Source organism: Chiloscyllium plagiosum, chromosome 30, assembly GCF_004010195.1.
Source record: "Chiloscyllium plagiosum isolate BGI_BamShark_2017 chromosome 30, ASM401019v2, whole genome shotgun sequence".
Classification (NCBI taxonomy): domain Eukaryota; kingdom Metazoa; phylum Chordata; class Chondrichthyes; order Orectolobiformes; family Hemiscylliidae; genus Chiloscyllium; species Chiloscyllium plagiosum.
Window position 1 is genome coordinate 42,830,046 of NC_057739.1, and position 23,423 is coordinate 42,853,468.

A 23,423-nucleotide genomic window follows, 5' to 3' on the forward strand; every position below is an offset into this window, starting at 1 on the left:
AGAAACATACAAAATCCTGTTCGGTGCTGTTCCTCTTCCTGTTCTGACTTTCAGGGTCGGTCAGTCGGAAACGCTGACTGCTTCAACCACTCATTGGTTCAATGTGTTTTGCTTTTCTCAAAACTGTGGCAATAAGAAATGTGTTGTATCTGATGTCTTGACTCAAAGGTTGAATTAAAACATCTTCTTACTAGGGCGGCACAATGGCTTAGTGATTACCACTGTTGCCTCACAGTGCCAGGGACCCGGGTTCAATTTCAGCTTTGGGAGACTGTGTGAAGTTTGAACATTCTCCCCGTATCTGCGTGGTTTCCTCCCACAATCCAAAGATGTGCAGGCGAATTGGCCACGCTACGTTGCCCATAGTGTTCAGGGATGTGTAGATGAGGTGCATTGGTCATGGAAAATGCAGAGTAATAGGGTAGGGGAATGGGTGTGGGTGGGATACTCTTCGGATGGTTGGTGGGACTTGGGCCAAATGACCTGTTTCTACACTGTAGAGATTCTATGATTGCATATAAATTTTTGGTAAAGTAAGCCATTTGCAAACATTTTATTTCCTTGAGCACCTAAGGATTCGGATCAAGAGTCAGATCATGAACAATGCTCGAGCAATATTTTGAATACCAGTTTACACCTGATCAAAAGTGGTGCCTCACTCCCATATTAAATGGGATTATTTTAGAGAAAGTTAACATGATTTTCTGTTTTACCAGTTTACATTAATTCATAATAGTTGTGGATTTTTTAGATTGCATGTATTAAAAAGCAAAAGATCTAATCTCTTTCCACTAGCCTTAAATTGTTTTAAAACTTCTCATTCTCCTTCCCCCTTCATTCACAACTAGCTTGACCATTTCATTATTCTCCAAGTTTTCAGCTGTTTACATCTGTCCTATTTTTGTTTATCACAAAGACTTCTCCTATGCATCCTAGTTAGCTGACAGCAAGCACAGTTGGAGGCATTTTCAATGTTTTTGCATCCCACCTTGGGAATAAGATCACTTGACATCTCCATTGTGAACAAATAAAACCCACTTTATTGTTCTGTTCCATGCTGTTAGCATATTTTTGCATTCAACTCTCAAAATAATCTGACACAAGTTGCAGGTTTTGCTGCCAGTACTTGTATGCCAGGTTTTGACAGTTGTAGAGTCATAGACAACAACAACAAAAACAGAAATTGCTGGAAAAGCTCAGCAGGTAGGCAGCATCTGTGAGGAGAAATCTGTTAACATTTTGGGTCTGGTGACCATCTCTCAGAACTGATGGTCGTTAGGAAAATGTTGGGTTTTATGCAGAAGATAGGGTGGGGGGAGGTGGTAAGGAGTAACTGATAGGTGGGGATAGGCCCCAAAGAGGGAGAACAATTGGACAGACCAAGGATCTGGCTTGGACGGTGAATAGCTGTTAATTGAGTGTGTTTGTGACTAACAATGGGTTGTGTGTAATAGCAGATAATGTGGGATGGGGGAAGAAGACACAGGAAAGTTCAAGCCAGAAAGTTGAGTCCAGAAGGCTGCAGGGTGCCCAAGCAGAAAATAAGGTATTGTTCTTCCAGCTTACACTGAGTTTGCTGGTGGGATGGTAGATATGGACAAGGAGAATCCTGTCACTGTTGTGGGGGGGAAAGAGAGGAAGTGAGGATGGAAGTGCGAGAGATGGGTCGGAACTGGTTCAAGGCCCTGTCAACAATGATTCTGGGGACTTCCTGGTTGAGCAAGAAGCTGGACATTTTGGAGGCTTCCTTGTCAAAGTTGGCATCGTCTGCACATATGCGACAAAGACTGAGGAACTGGGAGAATGCAGTAAGACTAGTCACTGGACCCAAAACATTAACTCTGATTTCTCTTCACAGGTGCTGCAAGCCCTGCTGAGCTTTTTCAGCTGTTTCTGATTTAAGGCATCTGCAGTTTTTTTTTAAATGGAGTCATAGAGTTGGGTACATCATGGAAACAGACCCTTCTCTCCAACTCATCCATTGCTGATCAGATATCCTAAATTAATCTCGTCCCATTTTCCAGCATTTCACCCATATCCCTTTAAATTATTCCATGCCCCTCAGGATTTTATAAACTTCTATGTGCTCACCCCTCAGCCTCCGAGGCTTCAGGGAAAATAGCCTCAGCCTATTCAACCTCTGCCTATAGAGCAAACCCTCCAATCTTTTCAAGTTTCATTTGTTGAATTTTTCTCCATTAGATTGTGCTTGTTTTTGTTTTGAAAGACAATAGAGGCTGCCAACCATCTCAATGCGAAGATGGAAATAGTTGTGCACCCTGTGGATAATGTGGCTTCTACTTAAATTTAAATGTCAAGAGCCCATTGACTTTGAGGCTGTTGACAATATCTGGACATTGACAGAAATATTGAGAAAGCTCTGAGGCACGCAGAACTGTTACTTGTGCCGTTCTTGTGCATGTGATGCTTTTTTGTGTGTTTCTGTCCACCCCCAATTACGAGAAGGGCATCTGTTACAAGGAGCACAAAATACTTGAGGTCTGTTCTGCAGTTGATAAATCAATTCTCACACAAATGGCAGGAAAAATGCTAACATCTTGTGCTTGTTTGAGAAAATGTGCAAAAGCTTAAATTATCCTTTACATTGCGGGTTAGAGGAAGTTTGACTTTCTAAAACAGTATTTACAGCTCTCCTAGGATAGGCTCTGAAGGGACTACAACAATGAGGCTCTTGTTTCATTCTGAAATGACCTCCTCCTAAACAGAGTTGCATAGTCTAAATTTGTCAATTTAATCAGCATCGTTAACAAGAGTATGCAATTAAACTCCTTCGGTGGCAAACACCTGCTTGTATATCTGGGATAACCCATTAACTGGCATGTCTTGCCTAAGGGCATTTTACAGATGGTGAGTCTTTTAAAAGTAATGAGAACAGAATCTCCTTTGTGGATACTTAAAAAAGTGTCTGTTACTTAGAATAATATGGCAGCAGCGTGTATAGTGTAGACCAAGTAGTTGCCTGTTGTGTATCATAGCAATAAGGAGCTAGAAACGCAATTCTTTTTGGTTTGCTGTTTTACTGTTCAAGTATTTATAGAGGAATATGTTTATATTGAGAAAAAAATATTGATTTTTGGTGCTTTTTGAACATCAAGGCCTTTGAATGAAAATCTCGTCATGTAGATTTGTAAACATAGCAAAATTCGGGAACTTTCTTTCTGTTAATATTTCCAATACTCTGGAGTTTTACTGTAATGCCCTTTCTACAGGGTAGCAGTGGAAGATGCTTAGTAAAATTCTAATAATCTGGGCAACTTGTTTGGGAAAACAATGTTTGATAAACAATTCTTTTTGCAAATGTATGTATATTGTGTGTCTGTAGAATAACATTAACAGCTGAGAGATCAGCAGGGAGCTCTATCTCTGGTGGCATCACATTCCTCTTTATCTTGCTGCAATTTTCTATAATGTGATTTTAGTTTGTGGGGGTGAAACAGTGACGATTGAACAGATGATTAGCAGTGAGATAAAAATTGTTAACTCAAAATGACTTATTTTGACCCACATTGTTGCTTATGTTATTCAGCACTGTGCAGGTCAATTTAATAAGTGTTTATGGATATATGAAAAATAATTTCCATCTTTAAAAGATTGACACATCCTGACTGCATACAAAGCTATATTGTGAACTTTGTGAATGCACAAAGTCTTTCCTACTGGAAAATGTAACTGATTTACTTTAGGGCAAGACGCCAGTCAAGCAGAACCAGTCACTGCGTTAATTGGCTAAGGCCGTGGGAGGCCACCTTCATCAGTGACCTTTCTTTTGACGTTTTGTTCAGAAGTTTTTCAAAATATTTTATGAAAACTCATGTTTAGATTTTAAAAAATATTTTGGTATCTTTTCACGAATATTTATTCATTTGTGCGTTGCTCAAATCCACTGGATGAATTCAATGTATTACTGTTTGTTTTGGACTTTGAGCTGTTGGAACAGCTCCTTAGCCATAATACTCATGTTTCACAATTTTTTCATACGTGCAAACAATATCGTACATCTTTAATTTGGATGTCGATGAAGCTGTGGCAGGAATATGTAGCGTTATCAAACAAAATTGGACACAGCCAGATGAGGCGTCCATGTAGATGACTGAGTCAAACAGGCAAATTGTAAGGAATGTCTTGAAGGGAGTAGAGAGATGGCGAAGCATAGGAAGGGAATTCCGGAATTTAGGGCTAAGGCAATTGAAGGCTTAGCCATCAGTAGTTAAAAGTGGGAATGGTCAAGAGTCCTGAATTAGTGTGTAAAAACATTCTGAGTTTAGCGGGCTGAAGGAGGTTATAAAGCTAGGGAAGTGGGGCAGGGTTGTGGCAGAGATTTGAAAATAAGAATCAGAGTTTTATAAGCATATTGCTTGGCTCCTGCTACTGTAGGTGACTGAGCAAAGGTCACATATGGGCAGAAGTTGAGCAAGTTAAGATGTGGATGCCAGAGCTTGGATGAACTTACGTGGGAGGGTAGGATGCGAGAAGCGAGCTGCAAATGTGTTGTACCAGTTAAATCTTGAGGTATCAGAGGCACAAATGTTTCAGTTCATCTGCTGTTCAGAATGACAAAGTCTGACAATGTTATGGAGGTGAAAATAGTCTTAGTGATGACATAAAGCTTGGATCAAAAGCTTATCTTGGGGTCAAGTATGATACCAAGTTCCAAACAGTCTGGTTTGGTCTCAGATTATTGCCACAGGTGGGGATGGAATCAATGATTGATGGAATCTGGAGGGGATTTGAAATCAGTAGTTTATCATCCCAGAATTTGCCTGGAGGAAGTTTCTTCCCAGATAAGAAGTTTGATAATTTAGCAACAGTGGAGAAGCCAAGCAGGTGGTAGTGAGGTGGAGCTGCAAGCTGCCAATGTACATGTAGACACCAACGCCATATGGGTGGATGTGGATAAAAACTAGGAGGTGGCCAAATATACACCCTGGGGCACACCAGCGATATTGGCATTGGAGCAGGAAAAGAAACCTTTGCAAATGACTCTCTGGCTGTGCTGAAGAGAGAGTGGAACCCAGTGAGATCAGTGACACCCTTCTGGACACTGATAGAGAGATGTTGTGGGGGATAGAGTAGAAAACCTTGTCAAAGGCTGCAGACAGGTTGAAAATGATGAGGGCTAGTTTACATTTGACACAGTCATTTAGGATGTCATTTGTGAATTTGGAGATGGCCGTTTTGGTTGTCTGGTGGGGACTGGAACATGAATGGGCACATTCAAATTGCCCTGGAAGCAATGGACATGATTTCAGTCGGTACCAGCACTCTGGAAGACTGGATGTTAGTCGTGAAATGTGACCATGTAGACACTAAGAATTGAGGTGCTAGCGAGAGAGCTGACTGATCAGTGTACATTTGAAAACTGACATTTTCCATATGTATGCTGACAGTGTGCAGCTGGAGTCACTGGTTTGTTGTAAGCTTGCACTGTCTCCCACTACTTCAAAGTTTGTAATTGATCTCCATTTTTACATTCGTGTTTGAACTGATTGTCTGCAGTTTCTGGAAGTTGAATGTCTTTCCTTAACATTGATAGTTCCAAACTGTTTACGGTTCAGTTCAGGGAACTTGCAGCTTGATGTGGTTGTTTTTCTGGGAAAACTTAGACTGCAGCTTTAAAATATGCAGTTTTACATTTCACCCAAGGGCAATTGTGTTGTTTAGTTTACAAGTTTTAACTGCTGGAAGTGATTAGAGGTCATCTTTCTCTGTTGTCATGCTTAACCAGTCCCTGAAAATGTAGTTTATAGTTTTGATTTGTAGCCACTGCCACGTAAGCATTGTTTCAGTGTACTTTCTGGGAAAGTCATGCATTATTGTCGCTGTCTATCCAGTGTGATTTCCTTGGTGATACAGTTTCCTTTTATTCTAAGAGGCCTGGGGACGCAATTATAAAGTTCAGTTACAATTTTTTTAAAAATCTTATTAGCTATCTAATAATAAAACTATAAATTTGATTACAGATGTGAACTTCAACGTAAGGATAGCATGTGTGTCTTTCTCTAGAGTTATTTACTTTTAATAAATTTAAGGCTGAGTGATGCTAATCCAATGGGATATTTTAGAAGATTTGGCTGGCCCATAGAAGACAGAGGGTGATGGTAGCTCGACAGTATTCAGCCTGGAGCTAGGTGATCAGTGGTGTTCCGCAGGGATCGGTTCTGGGACCTCTGCTCTTTGTGATTTTTATAAATGACTTGGACAAGGAAGTGGAAGGGTGGGTTAGTACGTTTGCCGATGACACAAAGGTTGCTGGAGTTGTGGATAGTGTGGAGGGCTGTTGTAGTTTGCGATGGGACATTGATAAGATGCAGAACTGTGCTGATAAGTGGCAGATGAGTTCAACCAGGAAAAGTGTGAAGTCATTCACTTTGGAAGGGTGAATTTGAATGCAGACTTCAGGGCAACAGAGGGATCTTGGGGTCCATGTCCACAGAACCCGCAATTTGCCACCCAAGTTGATAGGGTTGTTAAGAAGGCTTAAGATGTTTGGCTTTCATTAGGGGAATGAGTTTCAGAGCTGCAAGGTTATGCTGCAGCTCTATAGAGTCCTGGTTAGACCACACTTGGAATATTGTGTTCAGTTCTGGTTGTCTCATTATAGCCAAGATGTGGAAGCTTTAGAGAGGGTGCAGAGGAGATTTACCAGGATGCTGGCTGGACTGGAGGGCATGCCTTATGAAGAGAGGTTGAGGGAGCCAGAGCTTTTCTCATTGGAGCGAAGGAGGATGAGAGGTGACGTGATAGAGTGTACAGCTAAAGACTTTTTCCCATGGCGGAAATGTCTATCACAAGGGGGCATAATTGTAAGGTAATTGGAGGAAGGTTGAGGGGAGATACCAGAGGTAGGTTCTTTCCACGCACCCACCACACTCTGTGTAATGCGCTGCCAGTGGCGGTAGAGTCAGATGCATTAGGGACATTTAAGCAACTCTTGGATAGGCACATCGAAGATAGATAGTACAATGTAGGGTATGTAGATTAGTCTGATCTTAGAAGGATAAAAGGCCGGCACAACATTGAGGGCCGAAGGGCCTGTACTGTGCTGAACTGTTCTGTTCTAAGATTTAATGAACTTGTGTATCAGTGTGAGGATGTGTCAAATGAATCTCATCGAACTCTGTTGCTCTTTTTTTCTCAACTAGCTCGGATTTGCTGACCTCAACCTAGCGGAGTTTGCAGGTTCAGGCTCCACTGCTCGCTGCTGTTTATTGGAGGGTTATGACACAAAGAATACACGACAGGACAACTCTATCCTGAAGGTACTGTTGGGGAGAGAGGGGATACTGAGGTGTAAAATATAATTTTTAAAAATAACAAAGCTGAACTAAGATCATTGCAGCTTCTGTGAGTAGGCAGGTCAATTTTTTTTTTAAATCCCATGACTTATTATTCGAAAAAGATAATTCTTCTAGTGTCTGGTTGTTATACCTCTTTTCAACAGCATGAATAGGTCACTTGTTTCATTAATAAAAGGAATAAAAAGAAATAAATAATTAATAAAAGAAAATGGGCATAACTCAGCAAATCTGGCAATATATGCATATTGAGAGGCCATTAAAGGAAGCATCCCTTACTGGAATATGAGCATCAGTCAGGATCACTTCCGAGTTCTGACCCAAACTAAAATATCCAGGAGTCCTCCCATAAGGAAGTGATTAATTAAGAGGATCCCAATGGGCCTTCTGTCTAGTTTATGGGCAGCAGGTATTTTTTTTTTTAGATTAGGTTCGATTCTCTACAGTGTGGAAAAAGGTCCTTCGGCCCAATAAGTCCACACCATCCCTCCGAAGAGAAACCCACCCAAACCCATTCCCCTACCCTATATTTACCCCTGACTAACTCATCTAACACTATGGGCAATTTAGTATGGCCAATTCACCTGACCTGCACATCTTTGGACTGTGGGAGGAAACCGGAGCACCTGGAGGAAACCCACGCAGACTCAGGGAGAATGTGCAAACTCCACACAGACAGTCGGGAATTGAATCCAGGATCCTGGTGCTGTGAGGCAGCAGTGCTAACCACTGAGCCACCGCGCCGTGTGTTCCTGAGACTGCAGACCAAGTCACAGGGCCTACAGCTTCAGAAGCATGTAGCATTTATTTCTTCCGAAAAAAAGACTTGGACCATAGGATACAGGAGCAGGAGTAAGCCATTCTGCTCATTGAACCTCGTCTCATCATGGCTGATCTGATAATCCTTAACTCCACTTTCCTGTCTTATTCCAATAAACTTTGATTCTCTTACAGATTAAAAATGTTCATCCCAGGCTTAGTTAACAATCACACAACACCAAGTTATAGTCCAACAAGTTTATTTGGAAGCACTAGTTTTCAGAGCGCTGCTCCTTCATCAGATAACTAGTGAGGCATGATCATAAGGCATAAAATTTATAGCAAAAGATCACAGTCTCATGCAATTAAAACAATATATTGAACAATCCTAGATTACTGTTAAATTTTTCATCTTTTAGAATGGGTTACAAGTTTTGGTTCATTAATATGTAAATCCCAGAACTACTTTTAAGTCACATTCTTGAGCTAACAAGGTTTTATATTTTAAAAAAAAGTGGCATCTAAGCTCAGACAATGTACTAAATGTGAGAGGTTAGAGAATAAACCTTAAGTTATCTCGAGAATGCGACTTAAAAGTAGTTCTGGGATTTACATATTAATGAACTGAAGCCTGCAACCCATTCTAAAAGATGAAAGACTTAACAGCAATCTAAGTTTGTTCAATATATCATTTTAATTGTATGACACTGTGATATTTTACTTTAAATTCTGTGTCTTAAGATCCTGTCCCACTAGTTACCTAATGAAGGAGCAGTGCTTTGAAAGCTAGTGCTTCCAAATAAACCTGTTGGACTGTAACCTGGTGTTGTGTTTTTAACTTTGACCTGCCCCAGTTCAGCACCAGCACCGCCACATTATGGCATCCTAGCCTTGACAGCCTTTTTGCGATAAAGAATTCCACAAATTCTCTACCCTCTGGGAGAAGAGATTTCTCCTCATCTCTGATTTAAATAGGGGCAGCCATTTGCTGTGTGCCCTTTGGTCTTAGCCTCTGCCACAAGGGGAAGTAACCTCTCAGCATCTACCCTGTTATGCTCCCTAAGAAACTTGTATGTTTCAATAAGGTCACCTTTTTTTTAAAAAAAAAACTAAACTCCAATGAATACAGTCCTAACCCATTCGACCTCGTCTTATCAGAAAATCCCTCCATTTCTGGAATCAACCCAGTGAAATTTCACTGGACTGCTTTCAATTGCAATACATCTTTCTTCAGATTATTGAATCAAAACGGTTCACGCATTCCCTTAGTGGTCTGACTAGTATCTTGTGCTATTTTCATATGTCATTCCCTTTGAAATAAAGATCAGCAGTCCATTTGCCTGCCCAATTACCTCCTAAACTTGGATGCTAATTTTTTAATGATGCATGCATGACGACCTCCAAATCCCTCTGTGCTGCAACTTGCCACAGTCTTTCTCCATTTAAATTATATTAGTTTTAGTCTTTATACCAAAGTGCATAACCACAAATTTGCCCACGTTATATTCAGTTTGCTAAGTTTTTGCCTGCTCGATTAATCCAACTATATATCCCTTTTGAGGCATTTATTGAGTAGCCTTATGCAAATTAGGCCTTATCAAATGCCTTTGGAACTCAAAATATTTCATCTCCTGGTTTCTCGTTACCTGTCCTGCTTGTTACCTTCTCAGATTTGCTAGCAGACAGATTGCTGTGTGGATTGGGTTTCATGGACCCACTGAAAAAGTACTGTTCTGTTGTCAACTACAGATCTGCATGCCGCCAATAGAATACAAGCAACATGTTTTCAAACTTGCAAAGATATTATCAAATATAATTGGAAGGGAAGGGATTTGCGGTAGTTACAGCTTTGCAATTTTGTACTGGAATTTAGCTGACTTATAACCTTTTGGTTTGAGATTCTCTGATTGCAGGACAAAATCAGTACTTTAGTCTCACCATTATCTATTATTTAATTTTGTTTAACAGCTATATCTCTCATTCTCATGGCTACTTCAAAAGCAAAAGTTAATTTTCTTAGTAAAGGTCTTATTTAGTTATTCTTTCAAACTGTTTCTCTTCACAGGTCACTATAGGCATGCAACTGTTGTCAGGAGATCCTTGTTTCAAAACGTAAGTGTTTCAACAGCAACCATATAAGCTTTGAGCTTGAATTCAGCAATTTGCTGAGCCCACAGCAAAAGAATCAATCATCTGACTTGTTTTTTCTAGATGCTGATATAATGTAAAGGATGTTATGCTCCCCTCCCAACCCCCTGTGACATACTTTGTAAAACAGGAAAATAAAGTAACTGATTGCTCTAGCTCCAAGTTTTTTATGTTGAGATTTTGGCTGGTTCAGATTTTCTTGAGAGTCACATAGATGTTGGTTCTGGGTCAGCAGCAGAGCAATCCACCAGGAAGATTGAGCTCCAAACATCAGTTCCTTCATTTTGCATTTACTGTCACCTTAAAGATCAGATACTGACACCGCAGTTACCAGCAGCCTGTTTCAGTCAAATGAAACCGCTTGTGGCAAGAAGTCACTCGGAGGCTGCCTTGCATCTCCCATCTCTGTCTGAACACAGGAAAAACCAGAATCAATGCAGCAGAGGGGTATTTACTCCTTTACGTTCTGGTGTAGCAGTGACCCAGATTGAAGTCTGACTGTCAACCTCTGATACAGATTTTGTTTTAAAGTTGTTAATAATGTAGTTTGAGAGCGGCAGGGCTGTTCGAAAAAAATTGTTTCCTTCCCTTCATTGAAACGTTTACTAGGTGCTCAAGCAAAACCCCAAATGTATTCAGTGAAGCAGCCTGAATGAATCACTCCATTTGAGTATGACAATATATCTCATTCTCTGTCTATTCCCTCCATATAAAAAAAACTAAACTGGTCAAATTGCTTAAATATTATCCTTAGACAGTATTTAGTGATGATCGGTAGGCTGATAACTGTGAAAAGGTGGTAAAATGATACTGAAAGTTTTAAAACAATTTTATTGAAATGTTTAAAGCTGTTCACATTTGTTTGGTCAGGACAAAACAATAATTTTATCCATGTATAATAAAATAGATCCAATTTGTATTAATTGCTCAGCAATTGAAACGGTAAAGTGACTGTTTGTTTGTTTTATCCAATGAGAAACCTTTCAGCGTTGAGTTTTCCAGAATAAAAATGCCAGTTTCTTCTGGGATCCATATCGAACTTAACTTCATTACGAGATTCAATTGTGAATCTCCACACATTAAATGGGTTGCTCTTCGGAGTGTCGGCGTGGTCCTGTTGGGCCGAAGGGCCTGTTTCCACACTGTCGGTAATCTAATCTAATCTAAAAGGCAGATGTTTTTCAAGTTTTTGCATGGAACAGTTGCTTACTATATCAAGAAGGGCAGATGGAATTTTTTTGAAGTCTCTGAAAGTGTTTACTAAAAGGGACTAATCTGCATTAATCTTAGTGGCTGTCCCGCTGAGCTATACATTGGATTTTTAAAAATCTTACCACTTTGTTGCTTTCTGAAATGGTAGATTGGGACAGATCTTCTTCAAGGTTGATTGTGTCTGCAATAGATCAACAGCTGGTATAACCTGTTCTTACTGGATTTCATTGTGTGGGCAGAGATTCAGAATAGTTCTCCTTTCAGAATGCAGTGTGCTTCGCAATCTGTGGGATCTTGCTAATTAGCTTGAAACTCTTCTACCTGGGAAACTTCCTGTGTGGGTTAGTTGCTCTCCAAAATTAAACAGTAAGTGCAGCGATGCTGTACATTGCTTTCAATGCAATGTGTAGAGATCCTCTGGTGTTATAATTTCTAATGAAGCTTAAGTCTCAATTCTTAATCTCCATTTCCCCTTTTTTTTAAGAGAAATTAAGTATAGTAATCAAGTTGAGTAAAATACCCCGATTGACTCAATATTATAAGAAGCATTGAGCTGATGAAATGGGAGGCTGACTTTTAAAAGTTTCAGGATTCTTAACAGTCCTCTGAAATGGTCTGGAAACCACTTTATTGTCAAGAATGTTCACCACCACCACCTCAAGAGCAATTACAGATGACAGCAACATTCAGATCTCATGAATGAACAAAACAAATTGCTCTCTCTATTTGAAAGGCTTCCTAACTATAGTTTTGTGTTGGCGCATCCATGGATGCTGCCTAACCCCACTGTGATCGCCAGCATTGTTTTGTTTTCAGTATAGTTTTATGTTGATTTATACTCTTCACAAAGACATTTATTTGATGGAATTATTATACAATCTTTTTCTAAAACCGAGGTTGTACTGATGGTGAAGGATGGTTCCATACTCTCACTTTGGAGAGAAAAAGCAATCAAATAGGCTAGAAAACATTTTCTTGATGCAGTCTTGCCGGTGAGGTTTGTACAGAGACAAAGAATCTATCGGTGTGATGGATTAACCTCTGGCACTACACACACACTCTCCCTTTCTCTTAAAATGCATACTCAACAAATTGAACAAAGGTTGGTTGACATCCAGCTGATGCTGTTCTGTGACATTTTTCAGATGAATATATGCACATCACTTGTCTAGATAATGAACTAACTACTAAAAATACACTTCAGTATTTGTCTTGTTGGCATAGTGATATTAGCAAAATGCAGCAGAGTAGGATCAACAGAATGATTTATTGCTGCACTGTGCACATATAGTAGCTTTAATCTTAGCAATTATAACTCTATTTATTAATATAATCCTTTCAGTTATTGAAAAATTGAAGTTGTGAAGAACAGATTCAATTCTGTGACTATATTTGCATAAGAATTGAGTATATTGTTAATCTAAATCCTCATTTAATGTTCCGTAGACTTTAAAGATCTGGTGTTCCAGTTGAAACATGTTGGTGAAATCTTCTATCAGTTCTTGGAAAATCAATTTGCAAAGAACATTGAACTGAAGTCTGTGAAGGGGGCTGGTGCCTAATGCAGTTAGCATTTTGAGGTTCATGAATCTTTCCTCCCAAATATCCCCATAATTTCCTTATTTTCTCCTCTTTGTTAGGTTGTAGTTATATATCATCTCCCTGCCCTCTCCGAAACTGGGACTTTTCAGCTTAGGAGCTGAAGTAATCTATTCAGCTCAGTGTCTACTCTACCATTGAATGGAATCATGTCTGATCTGATCTGATAATCCTCAACTCCACTTTCATGCCTTTTCCCCATAACCCTTGATTCTCTTACTGATTAAAAATCAATCTCGGCTTTGAATATGTGATGGATGTGCATTAACTCTGCTGCTTGTACAGTAATACAAGGGAGACCTTGATAAATGGCACCATGCAATGCATGAAAATCCATCAGCTATCAGCACTTAAAACATTAGTCTTTTAGTATTTTTCCCCTTGTGAAATTCATACAACAATTTCATAGGCAAGCAAGATCTTGACTAAATGGCCAGTTTTGTTAGAATGGGCATTAGAATTGGTGGTCTTCTCTCTTGCCTCTGGTTGTTATGTTTTGATCCAGCGCAGATAGAAATCATGGATAATGCTGCTGTGATTAGCTCAGTAGTGCACTGAACTACAGAATCACTCTTCTCAACCATTGAGGAGTGTACTCTCTCTTGTAAAAATTCTGCTTCACTTCTTGGAGCTTGGTATTCTGCCTCTGACAGAGTGCATGTTAGGATGTTACCCCTTGCAGTCTGGACATCAGTGTAACTGATTGATTGTGAGAAGTTGCTAACAGACTGATGCTTCCTTCACACCTTTCTCTTCCCTTCTCCCCTTCTTTGTGTCCAAAGGAACTCTGAAAGCACTTCATTTACTCAGTCAATTAAGTTATGAGATGGGGTGTCCATGTGAGGATGAGTGCAGTGGCTTGATAATTAACAGAATTATTGTGAGCTTTGAATGTCTATAGTAAAAATGAAAACGGTCCTTTATTTATGTACTAACTGTAGCAGCAATCACAGGTTTTGCAGAACCAGGCATAATGCAAAATGGTGCCAAGGCTACATTGCTGAAGAATGACTTAAGACTATTTTTTTGACTCTGTGTGACAAACTGAAGAAAATCCAGCTTGTAACCTTTGAACAATAAGCGGAGTATTGCAAAAAGATTGAAGAAACCACAAAAGGAAGCTGTCAGTAACTGCAGGAAGAGCGCTCTTGCTGGAAAGAGCAGTAATTATGGGACACTTGGAGGTTGACCTCATATCATATCACAAGAGACTTCAAATGGATGCCAAAATTTCTTTTTAAAAATTGAACATTCTCAAATCTAAACTAGGTGGCAGGTTATGAAGAGCACCTCAGGTATCACGTGAAACCTTGATTGATTTTCTTGCCGCTCGGTTGAGCGGTGTGATTTTATATATAACCATATTGTGTACGGCTCCTGCTGGTTAGCAGTGACGTGATACAGTGTGGAATTGAAGCCTGCAGAGGGTAACATACTGGCTTTGATGGGTGGTTCTTTCTGCTTTCATGGGATCTGTGCGTTGCTAGCAAGGACAATGTTTGTTACCCATCCACACTTGTTCCTTAACCAAGTAACCTGCTGTGACATTTCAGGGGCAGTTAAGGATCATGCGTATTAACTGTGGATCTGCAGTCACATGTATATGACCATCAATGATTGTCCCATGCTTTTCATTACTGAGGTAAGTTTTTAACTCCATGAAGTATTCATTGAATTTAACTTCCAACAGCCGCAGGACATTTACTAAATGCAGTGTGCTAGTCTGGGCTTTGGCTGGTCAGCATCCTGCCACAGTCTCCCTACTGTGAGGCTGTTGGATGAGGACAGGGTCACGGGTGGCCAATGCAAGTCTCAGCATAAGTTAAGGAATTTTTGGACAAATGATTGAGGGATCTGACAGGTCCAAGGAACTCTATATCAAATAATGACCTTCAGGAGAAGAGAAAACGGAACCTGGAGACAGAGTTGCTGAGTTACATTCTGTCGCAGACTTTTGGTGTTACTTCAGTTTGCAGGAGTGTTGACACCACATTTGGGCACATCTATGTGGCAATTACTGAGAATGGCCTCAGATAGAGATTGACCATTGTGTTTGTTTGAGTCAACACCAGCCTAATTCGTGTCTGCATTCGCCAGCAATCCATACACACCGCCTGGGCCTGTTACTGCATAACAATCTCCATTTTTTTTTTCCATAATCAATACATAACTGAACAATTAAACCTTGACTTCCAGGATCTATTTAGATCACAACGAACTTGTGCTTGAGGTTCCTTGCAAGGGTGATTCTGCTGCTGATTTAAATTCTAGGTAATCTGGGCGATTGGATGTTTGAATCGTTGAAATGATACTTAAACTCAGGGGTCACTGATCTAAAGCCACTGAGGCAAAGCTGGCAACATTTCGGGATTGTAGTAATGATTGGACACAGCACAGTCAAGGGGAAATATTGTCAGTAATCCTCTATCTGTCAAAGGCAGACTTTTCAGCAGGTTCTAGTCTGTGCTCTTGGCTCTCCAAAATTACTCTTCGCATTGTGAATGTTTTGAATTTTTATTAGCTTCACGGTACATACAGAACTGAAGCTAACTTGCTACCTATCAGTGTTTCCTTTGCAGTCACGAACCAATCTTACTTTATAATTCCAGTTAGAGAATCTCCATTTTGTTTCGGAGTACCAAGTGCCTGTGTGTGTGTGTGTGTCTGCTGCCCTCTAGTGCTCTTGGCTGTCTGGGTCATATTCCATACCAAGATCTGAGAGGTATTCAAAATCACATAAACATCTGGCCAGATTGGATAGGTTGAAACTGCACAGGTTGGCATAAAGGTCTAGAGCTAGAGGACACTGATCTTAAGGTGATCAGCAATGGCAACATTAAAAATGTACACAGTATGTGATTAGGGTCTGGAGTACTCTGCCTAGCAGCAGTTGCTTGATAATTAACAAAGTTATTGTGAGCTTTGAATGTCTACAGTCAAGATGAAAACGGTTCTTTCTTTATGTAGTTAGCTCAGTTGGCTGGATAGTTGGTTTGCAATGCAGAGTGATGCCACCAACGTGGGTTCAATTCTGCACCAGCTAAGGTTACCATGAAGGACTGTCCTCCTCAACCTCTCTCCTCACCCAAAGAGTAGTGACCCTGTGGTTTAGCCACCACCATTGTCTTTATCTATAATGAGAGAGCAGCCCTAAGGTCTGGTAAGACTCATTACCTTACTCTGCCTACAAACATGCTGGATGTGCAACTCAATCAACATCTTCAAAAGAGTTGTTCAGTTATCAGAAGAGAGAACTTGCAAAGCTATGGGAAGAGGTAGAGAAGTGAGACTGAGTTGATCTTTCAGCCACGAGCTGAAAATGTGTTGCTGGAAAAGCGCTGCAGGTCAGGCAGCATCCAAGGAGCAGGAGAATCGACGTTTCGGGCATGAGCCCTTCTTCAGTCCTCACTTTCTCCTTAATCTTCCAGATAGCCAGCATAGACATGATGGGCTGAATGGTCATGGCGTGACTGGCCAGACCAGATCAGGACAGTGAATTCCTTTCCTTTAAAGGACATTAATGAATCAGATGGGTTTCTACAACAGTTGGTGATCACTGAATAGTCACCATTTTTATTCCACACTTTTGTTTTTTGTTACATTCTAATTTTACCATCTATTATGGTGGGATTCAAAATAATTTAATAGACGATTATCCTAAGGTTTGGGAGTATGAGCCCTGTGACATTCTCACTTCGCTGCTGCCTCTAACAATGGTCATCCAGAGACATTGACTGCAATTCTGGAGGCTTGCGTTTAGATACTCTCACCTCGCTCTTGCTCTCCCCCCCCCACCCCCCTCCAATTCTTCTGTCTCTCCTCCCCCACCTCTCTCATCTCTCTCTCTCTTTTTATCTGGGACTGAAAAATGTTGTGTCCTTCACTGAAGGGAAGCTGAAATGGAGTTTGTCCATGGTGTAGGGGAGATTTCCTTTTGACATTTACTGAAGATAAAGGGTATCTTAAACGATGCTGATGGGCACGTTGCCATTCTGAGGCAGCATGGAATACTCCCAGCCTCAAGCTCAGAGATTAGTGGTCAAGCTGTTTGCCTCACCCCATCAAGTTTTCAGAGATCTATTGACACCGATGTTTACTTCCGGCACACATCCTTCTGCATGCTTGCAGTGATGACAAAAGTGCTGTTCTGATTCCTGGAGGTACTTTTAGATCGTTAACTGGGAGTTTGTTCTGAGAATTTTACAAAGTTGTTTCTAGTGATTTCTTTTCAGCACTTTCCCTCCTGAAGGTAATGTAACAAACTGGTGTTACACAGGTGCCAATAGCCCACTCTTTGACAAGTTATTCTCTGCTGAAGCCCAAGGTCTCAGCAGGCTAAGTGCTTGTGGGTGTTCATGGCAACTAGTAGTACTTCAGCACATCACTACGTTACTACATCACTAAACAGCAGTCTGCCTGACTTCCTCCAACTCCTCGCTCCCCTATTGCCCCACCCATGGTACCTCTGGCCAAGGACATTGACTCTGGTCTTAAAGCCACACCACTGCCTAATCTAAGATGAGTGATCAAACTCATGACAATAAATGTTTGAATTTATTTATATCCTTTTTATCTTAACATGGAAACTCTGCAATACCCTTGAAATTAACTTGTTTGCAGTGACCATTGTTTAGACTGCACTGGCTAATATTCTACAGACTGCCAGAAACTTACAAACCATCAGCTTGTCTGTTTTTTTTTGCTCAGCTGAACAATTGAAGATCTCCTTTAGAAATATTGTTTCTCATCAGAGGGATGTAGGTTTATGGACCCTTCTGGCATTTTGATATGGTTTCAATTGAAGAGGTTGCCCTGCAGATTAATACAATCTCTTTACCAGCCCAGCTGAGAGATGAACTGAAATAAAGTTTGTAGTTCCAGGCATAAGATCCGTCTGCCATATCATCTGCCTAACTGTAAAAATTGTATTGCCAGTCAAAGTATTTCAACCGAAAGTGTGGAATTTCAAAAATATTGCAGCTAATTCCTTGTGTTGGTTTCCACAGGCCTGCGTGTACTGCCAAGTCTATTTCAATACCAGGCCAAGACAGCTCCTTACAGCTGGACTGTAAGGGAGATGGGACCATAGACAATACTGTTGCCTCCGGGGGCTTGCATTCAGTGAGGCAGCCAAAACCTCGGCCTCCACTCAGTTCAGGTACATGTTATTCTAGTCGTAGCCAAGGCCACATTGTTTTCTATCTTTATGACCTGAATAATATCAGTTTCTCACCATGATATTATGGGTTTTAAGTAAATGAATGTTAACCCTCATTCTTGCCTTCATTGCTCTAGACCTCTATTCCTATGCACTTGCAGCTGGCCTCCCACTTTGTACCCTCCACATATTGATGTTACTTACACTACTTTCCTTGTCTTAACTTGCAGGAAGTCTCATTCTCTGCTTACACTGTGCTCACTGACCCATATTTGGGTGGGTGGGATGCTCTTCGGAGAGTCGGTGTGGACCTGATGGGCAGAATGGCCGTGCTTCCAGCTTTCACCATGTAGGGATTCTATGATATCTGGATAATCTCTGGAATTCCCTTCCACATCTCTTCCACATTTATAATACTCATTAAAATCTACTTCCTTGAACAAGCTTTTTATCATTTAACCTAATATCTCTGTGCTTTGCTTAAGATGCTGGATTTGTTTTCCAGTGCTCCTGTGAAGTGCCTTAGGCTGTTTTAATGATTATATAAATATAAATTATGAAATGCAGCTGCTATTATAGTCATTTTGACCAATCTACAGCTAATGGCACAGGGGCTCAGGGTTGGGGTGGCACGGTGGCTCTGTACTGTTCCCCCTCAGCGCCAGCTCCCAGGTCTGATTTCTACCCTTGGGAGACTGTCTGTGTGGAGTCTGCACATTCTCCCCATGTCTGTGTTGATTTCCTCTGGGTGCTCTGGTTTCCTCCTAAATCCAAAGATGTGTAGGTTAGGTGCATTAGTCTGGGGTAAATGTGGAATAGTAGGAGAATGCGTCTGGATGGAGTAATCTTTGGAGGGTTGGTGTGGACTTGTTGGGCCGAAGGGCCTGATTCCACAGTGTAGGGATCCAATGATTCCATTCCATGATTCTAACAGCACAGCTTTCCTCAGAGTCATTACATTTCCTGAAAAGGTTAAGGATGATCTAATGCAACAGACCCATTAATCTGACTTGGTTAAACAGGGCAGACACTACTGTTTATCATTCACTTATTCCTCATTATCTGAGGGTTTCTAAAGTCTCATAATTTGCACTGGGTACCTTGAGTTGTTTGCTCCTCTATTCCTCTTCCAGCCTGTGGAAGGAAATACAGATTGGTATTTTTATTTTTAAGAAGCACATTGGATGTGTCTCTGAAGCAGTCTGTGCAAACCTTGTGTTTCAAGCAAGTAAACTGTCATTTCCTTCTGTTGGATTTTACCGTCCTTAGTAACCTGAGCAGGCCTCCGCTACTGCTTGTGTGGATCAGACCCATCTCACTCACTGCAGTCAATTGCTGGCTCCTCAGCATTAGAGTCAGGAATGTAAACTTTACAATTAAAATGAGAAAATATTACCTCATCAATTGATGTTAGGATATAGCTATTTACAGTATTTGTGTTTTGTGTCCTCTGAGGGGGCACGCTAGTTATACCCAACTGCATATTAGCAGCATGATTTGTGTGTTTCATTGTATGAAGCTACCATTAAGATAGACAATAGATCATCAAGAATTGCAAAACATTACAGCCATTCAGCTACTGTAGTCCCTGTGAAAGAGCTATTCAATTACTTGCACTCCATTGCTCCTTCACCATAGCTCTGCAGTTTTCTTAGGTTCAAGTATTTATTACATTCCCTTTTGAAAATTGTTATTGAACTAGATTCCACTATCCTTTCAGGCACTGCATTCCAGTTCATATTAGCAGACTGTTTCAAGACATTCCTCTTCCTTCCACCTCTGACACTTTGCCAGTCATCATCCACCATACCACCAGCGATGCCGTGGCAAGTTTGCTAGAATATATGTTTTTGTTTAAAAGGCCAAGTGATCAGTGCACACACTGCGACAATATTTTAAGATTAGAATGTTATTGAGTGTAATATATTGGATGGTGCTGGGGTAGGGAGTCTCATTCCTGTTGTAATGGCTTTTGTTTATAAAGGCAAATATAAATATGGCTTTTCTCCCACCCATTCGTTATTCCACAGCAGAAGCTCCTGTCCTCAGGCAGGTGGAATAGACTGGACCCAGAGCCCCCGAAGTGCTTGATTAGCTGAGCAGAGAGAGGTTTCTGCAAGTTTCAGGGTGGGACATTTTCTACCTTCACCACAGTCTCTTTGCACCATTGTGTTCCAGTTTGCCGTTGTCCTGAGTGAATCTTGAATTAATCACGTTATAAGAAAACCAAGAACTGCTTGCAGTATCTCCTGTGTTTGTACTGTTTCTGTTAGGTCTGACTGAAGATGCCGATCAGACCCCGTCCAGCCCAGATGAAGTATTTCAAACTGGTCATTCTCGGAATTCCAGCTATGCCAGTCAGCATTCAAAAGTGTCAGGTAAGTGTTTCCTTTGCTTCTTCCTGTGTCTCTGCCATCTTCTGGGGAGCCTGTAGGCTCGGAGTTGCAGTCTTAGACGTTCAGGATAATGCTGTCTGTAAAGTGCTGAGTAATACAGTACTGATCTAATGACAGGAATGTGGGTTTCATTATTGTTTGGCTAATTTTCTTGCTCCAGCCTTGTGTTCAGCACATAATACACAGCTGGCCTCGGTGGAATAGTAAATTATCTTAAAAAGAGGGAAAAGAATTCTCGGACAGTAAAACTGGATGGTGTAGATGAGAAGATTTTAGAACAAGGAGACATGAGGCTACCAAGGAAGGATGCAGAGCTAACAGGAGGATGAGGCTGGATTTTCAGAGAAACAAAGCTGTATGTGATTAGAAGCTGAATAAATACTTCCACACAACCCTTCAATCCCATTTTCTAGTTGCTGCTTTGTTTTAAGATTAGATTAATTGATTTTTCCTGTACTGCAGTAAAAGCAACTTATGGACATAGAGTTTTACAATACAGAAAGACACCCTCCAGCCTATTGTGTCTGGCCCAGTCAACAAGTACCTATCTAACCTAATCTTATTTCCCCGTTCTTGGCCCCATAGCCTTATATGCTGTGGGATTCCAAGTGATCATCTAAAGACTTCTTAAATGCTGTGATAGTTCCTGCCTCCACCACCCTTACAGATACCCACTGCCCTCTAGGTGAAAAGATTCTTCTTAAACCTCCTCTCGACTGCTTTCCCCTTACCCTAAAACTGTGCCCCTTAGTCATTACTAAGGGGAATTGTTCATTCCTAATGACTATCTATTCCCTTCCTAATCTTGTAAGCCTCAATCAGGTGTTCCCTTCAGCCTTCTCTACACTAAGGAAAACAACCCTACTCTATGTAGTGTCTCTTCAGAAAATATCTGATCTTTTTAGTCTCTTTTATCCAGTGCACTTTCAGTTTGACAAATGGGAACTTGATTCGAGCAGTAATAACTAGCTAGGCCAAGGATAAAGGATTGAAGTTTTAAAAAAAAAATTAGGGATTGGAACAAGATGCAAAGAAATGCCCTATGACCCAGTCTTTCAGGTGAAGCAAATGTAAAGAACTGACAGCAGCAGAAGACTTCAGAGAATTCCTGGTGGCTTTTTCTGTTGCAGTGACCTTGTCAATGATTTGTCGGCAAACATCTTTGTCTTTTGTTCCATTTTGTGAAAGTAACTCGATCCTGTTTTAGGGGTGGCGTACAATTCAGTTGTTTTTCAGATTTAACGCTCCAGTGTAATGTATCTTATCCTGGATTGTCATCTTTTGTGTTTGTTTTATTTGTTTCTTTAAACTGATTTTTAACTCTCATTCAGCAAGGCATTAAAACAAAGCGGGTCAATTCTGAGGAAAGGAGAGCTGATTTATTTCAACACCTTGTTATTGTCATTCACACCAGTGCATCTATAGTTCCAAGCAGTTGCAGACCAAAGCTCCTTACATTCTACACAACAAATCCCAAGCTACCAGGAAAGGAAATATTGCTCATTTCTACCTCTTATTTTGTCCCTAAGCCATCTGATTTAACTCTTATTGTCTTACTCATATAAACAATTAAAATACACTGTTTCAGGTATTGTGTAAATTCTTGTCCCATGCTTTGGATGTAGCCTGACTTCTAACCATTTCAAAGCAAGTCCTGGGAAAGCTGCAGCAGCTTGACCTGAGTCAAGTTTAAGTAATGACGAACTAAAGCTGTTTACGATTAAGGTCATAAAACACAGCTTTTTTTTCCGCTAATCTGTCAAATCTGCATACTTGCTTCAGAAGCAGTGCAGTGGAATGGAGTTGCCCGCTGTGGAATCCGCTGTATCTGTCCCAGCATGTGTTTTCAATGCGGGGATACACGTGCAAAAAAACCAAGCGCATTTAACAGAGTTTACATATAGCCTGTCTTCTACATACGTCTTCTACAAACTATGAACGAGAGGCAGGAGTTGCCATGTACCCCTCCGCCCAAAATACAGCTTTATTAAATCGGCTATTTAATAAGATCCTGGGTGATCTGATTGTTCCTGATATCCACATTCCCACCTTCCCCCGTAACACTGCATCCTTTGTTTACCAAGGATCTATCCAACTCTCTCTTTAAAATATTCAATGACTCTATCTCTCCTGCCTTTTTGGGGAGAGAGTTTCAAAGACATGTGACTCAAAAATATTTAAATGTTTAAATTGGTGATCCAACACTTTTAAACAGTGACCCCTTAATTTTAGATTCTCCAATAAAAGGAAACATCCTTTGCATGTCCACTCTGTCAAGACTCCTCTGGATCTTTTATGTTTAAATCAAAGTACTTTCTAATCTAAATTCCAATAGATACAAACCTAGTCTCTCCAACATTTCCTCTATACTGGCTTTGGGGACTAAATTAATCTCGTTGCTCTTAGGCCAGTGGAATAGATTAATTCTATGACAGTGCGCCACTACATAGGTGGCTGAGATTGATGATCTGGGTTTGCCTGTCCAGATCAATGGGTTTTGATAATGCTGAAAATGTGTTGCTGGAAAAGCGCAACAGGTCAGGCAGCATCCAAAGAACAGGAGAATCGACGTTTCGGGCATAAGCCCTTCTTCAGAAATGAGGAAAGTGTGTCCAGCAGGCTAAGATAAAAGGTAGAGCGGAGGGACTTCGGGGAGGGGCGTTGGAATTGTGATAGGTGGAGGGAGGTCAAGGTGAGGGTGATAGGCCGGAGTGGGGTGGGGGCGGAGAGGTCAGGAAGAAGATTACAGGTTAGGAAGGCGGTGCTGAGTTCGAGGGATTTGACTGAGACAAGGTGGGGGGAGGGGAAATGAGGAAACTGGAGAAATCTGAGTTC

General features: G+C 40.8%; 1 protein-coding gene across 2 annotated transcripts in view; it reads left to right on the forward strand.

Annotated features, from left to right (window-relative positions):
* The window catches only part of LOC122564966 (protein FAM102A-like), a 115,016-nt gene that overhangs the window by 77,903 nt on the left and 13,690 nt on the right, over positions 1–23,423 (forward strand). For both annotated transcript variants that reach the window (XM_043720526.1, XM_043720527.1), the window contains exons 4-7: positions 7,164–7,280; positions 10,141–10,187; positions 18,041–18,192; positions 20,466–20,570. In XM_043720526.1, coding sequence (XP_043576461.1) covers positions 7,164–7,280; positions 10,141–10,187; positions 18,041–18,192; positions 20,466–20,570 — 421 coding nt within the window. The remainder of the gene's footprint in view (positions 1–7,163; positions 7,281–10,140; positions 10,188–18,040; positions 18,193–20,465; positions 20,571–23,423) is intronic.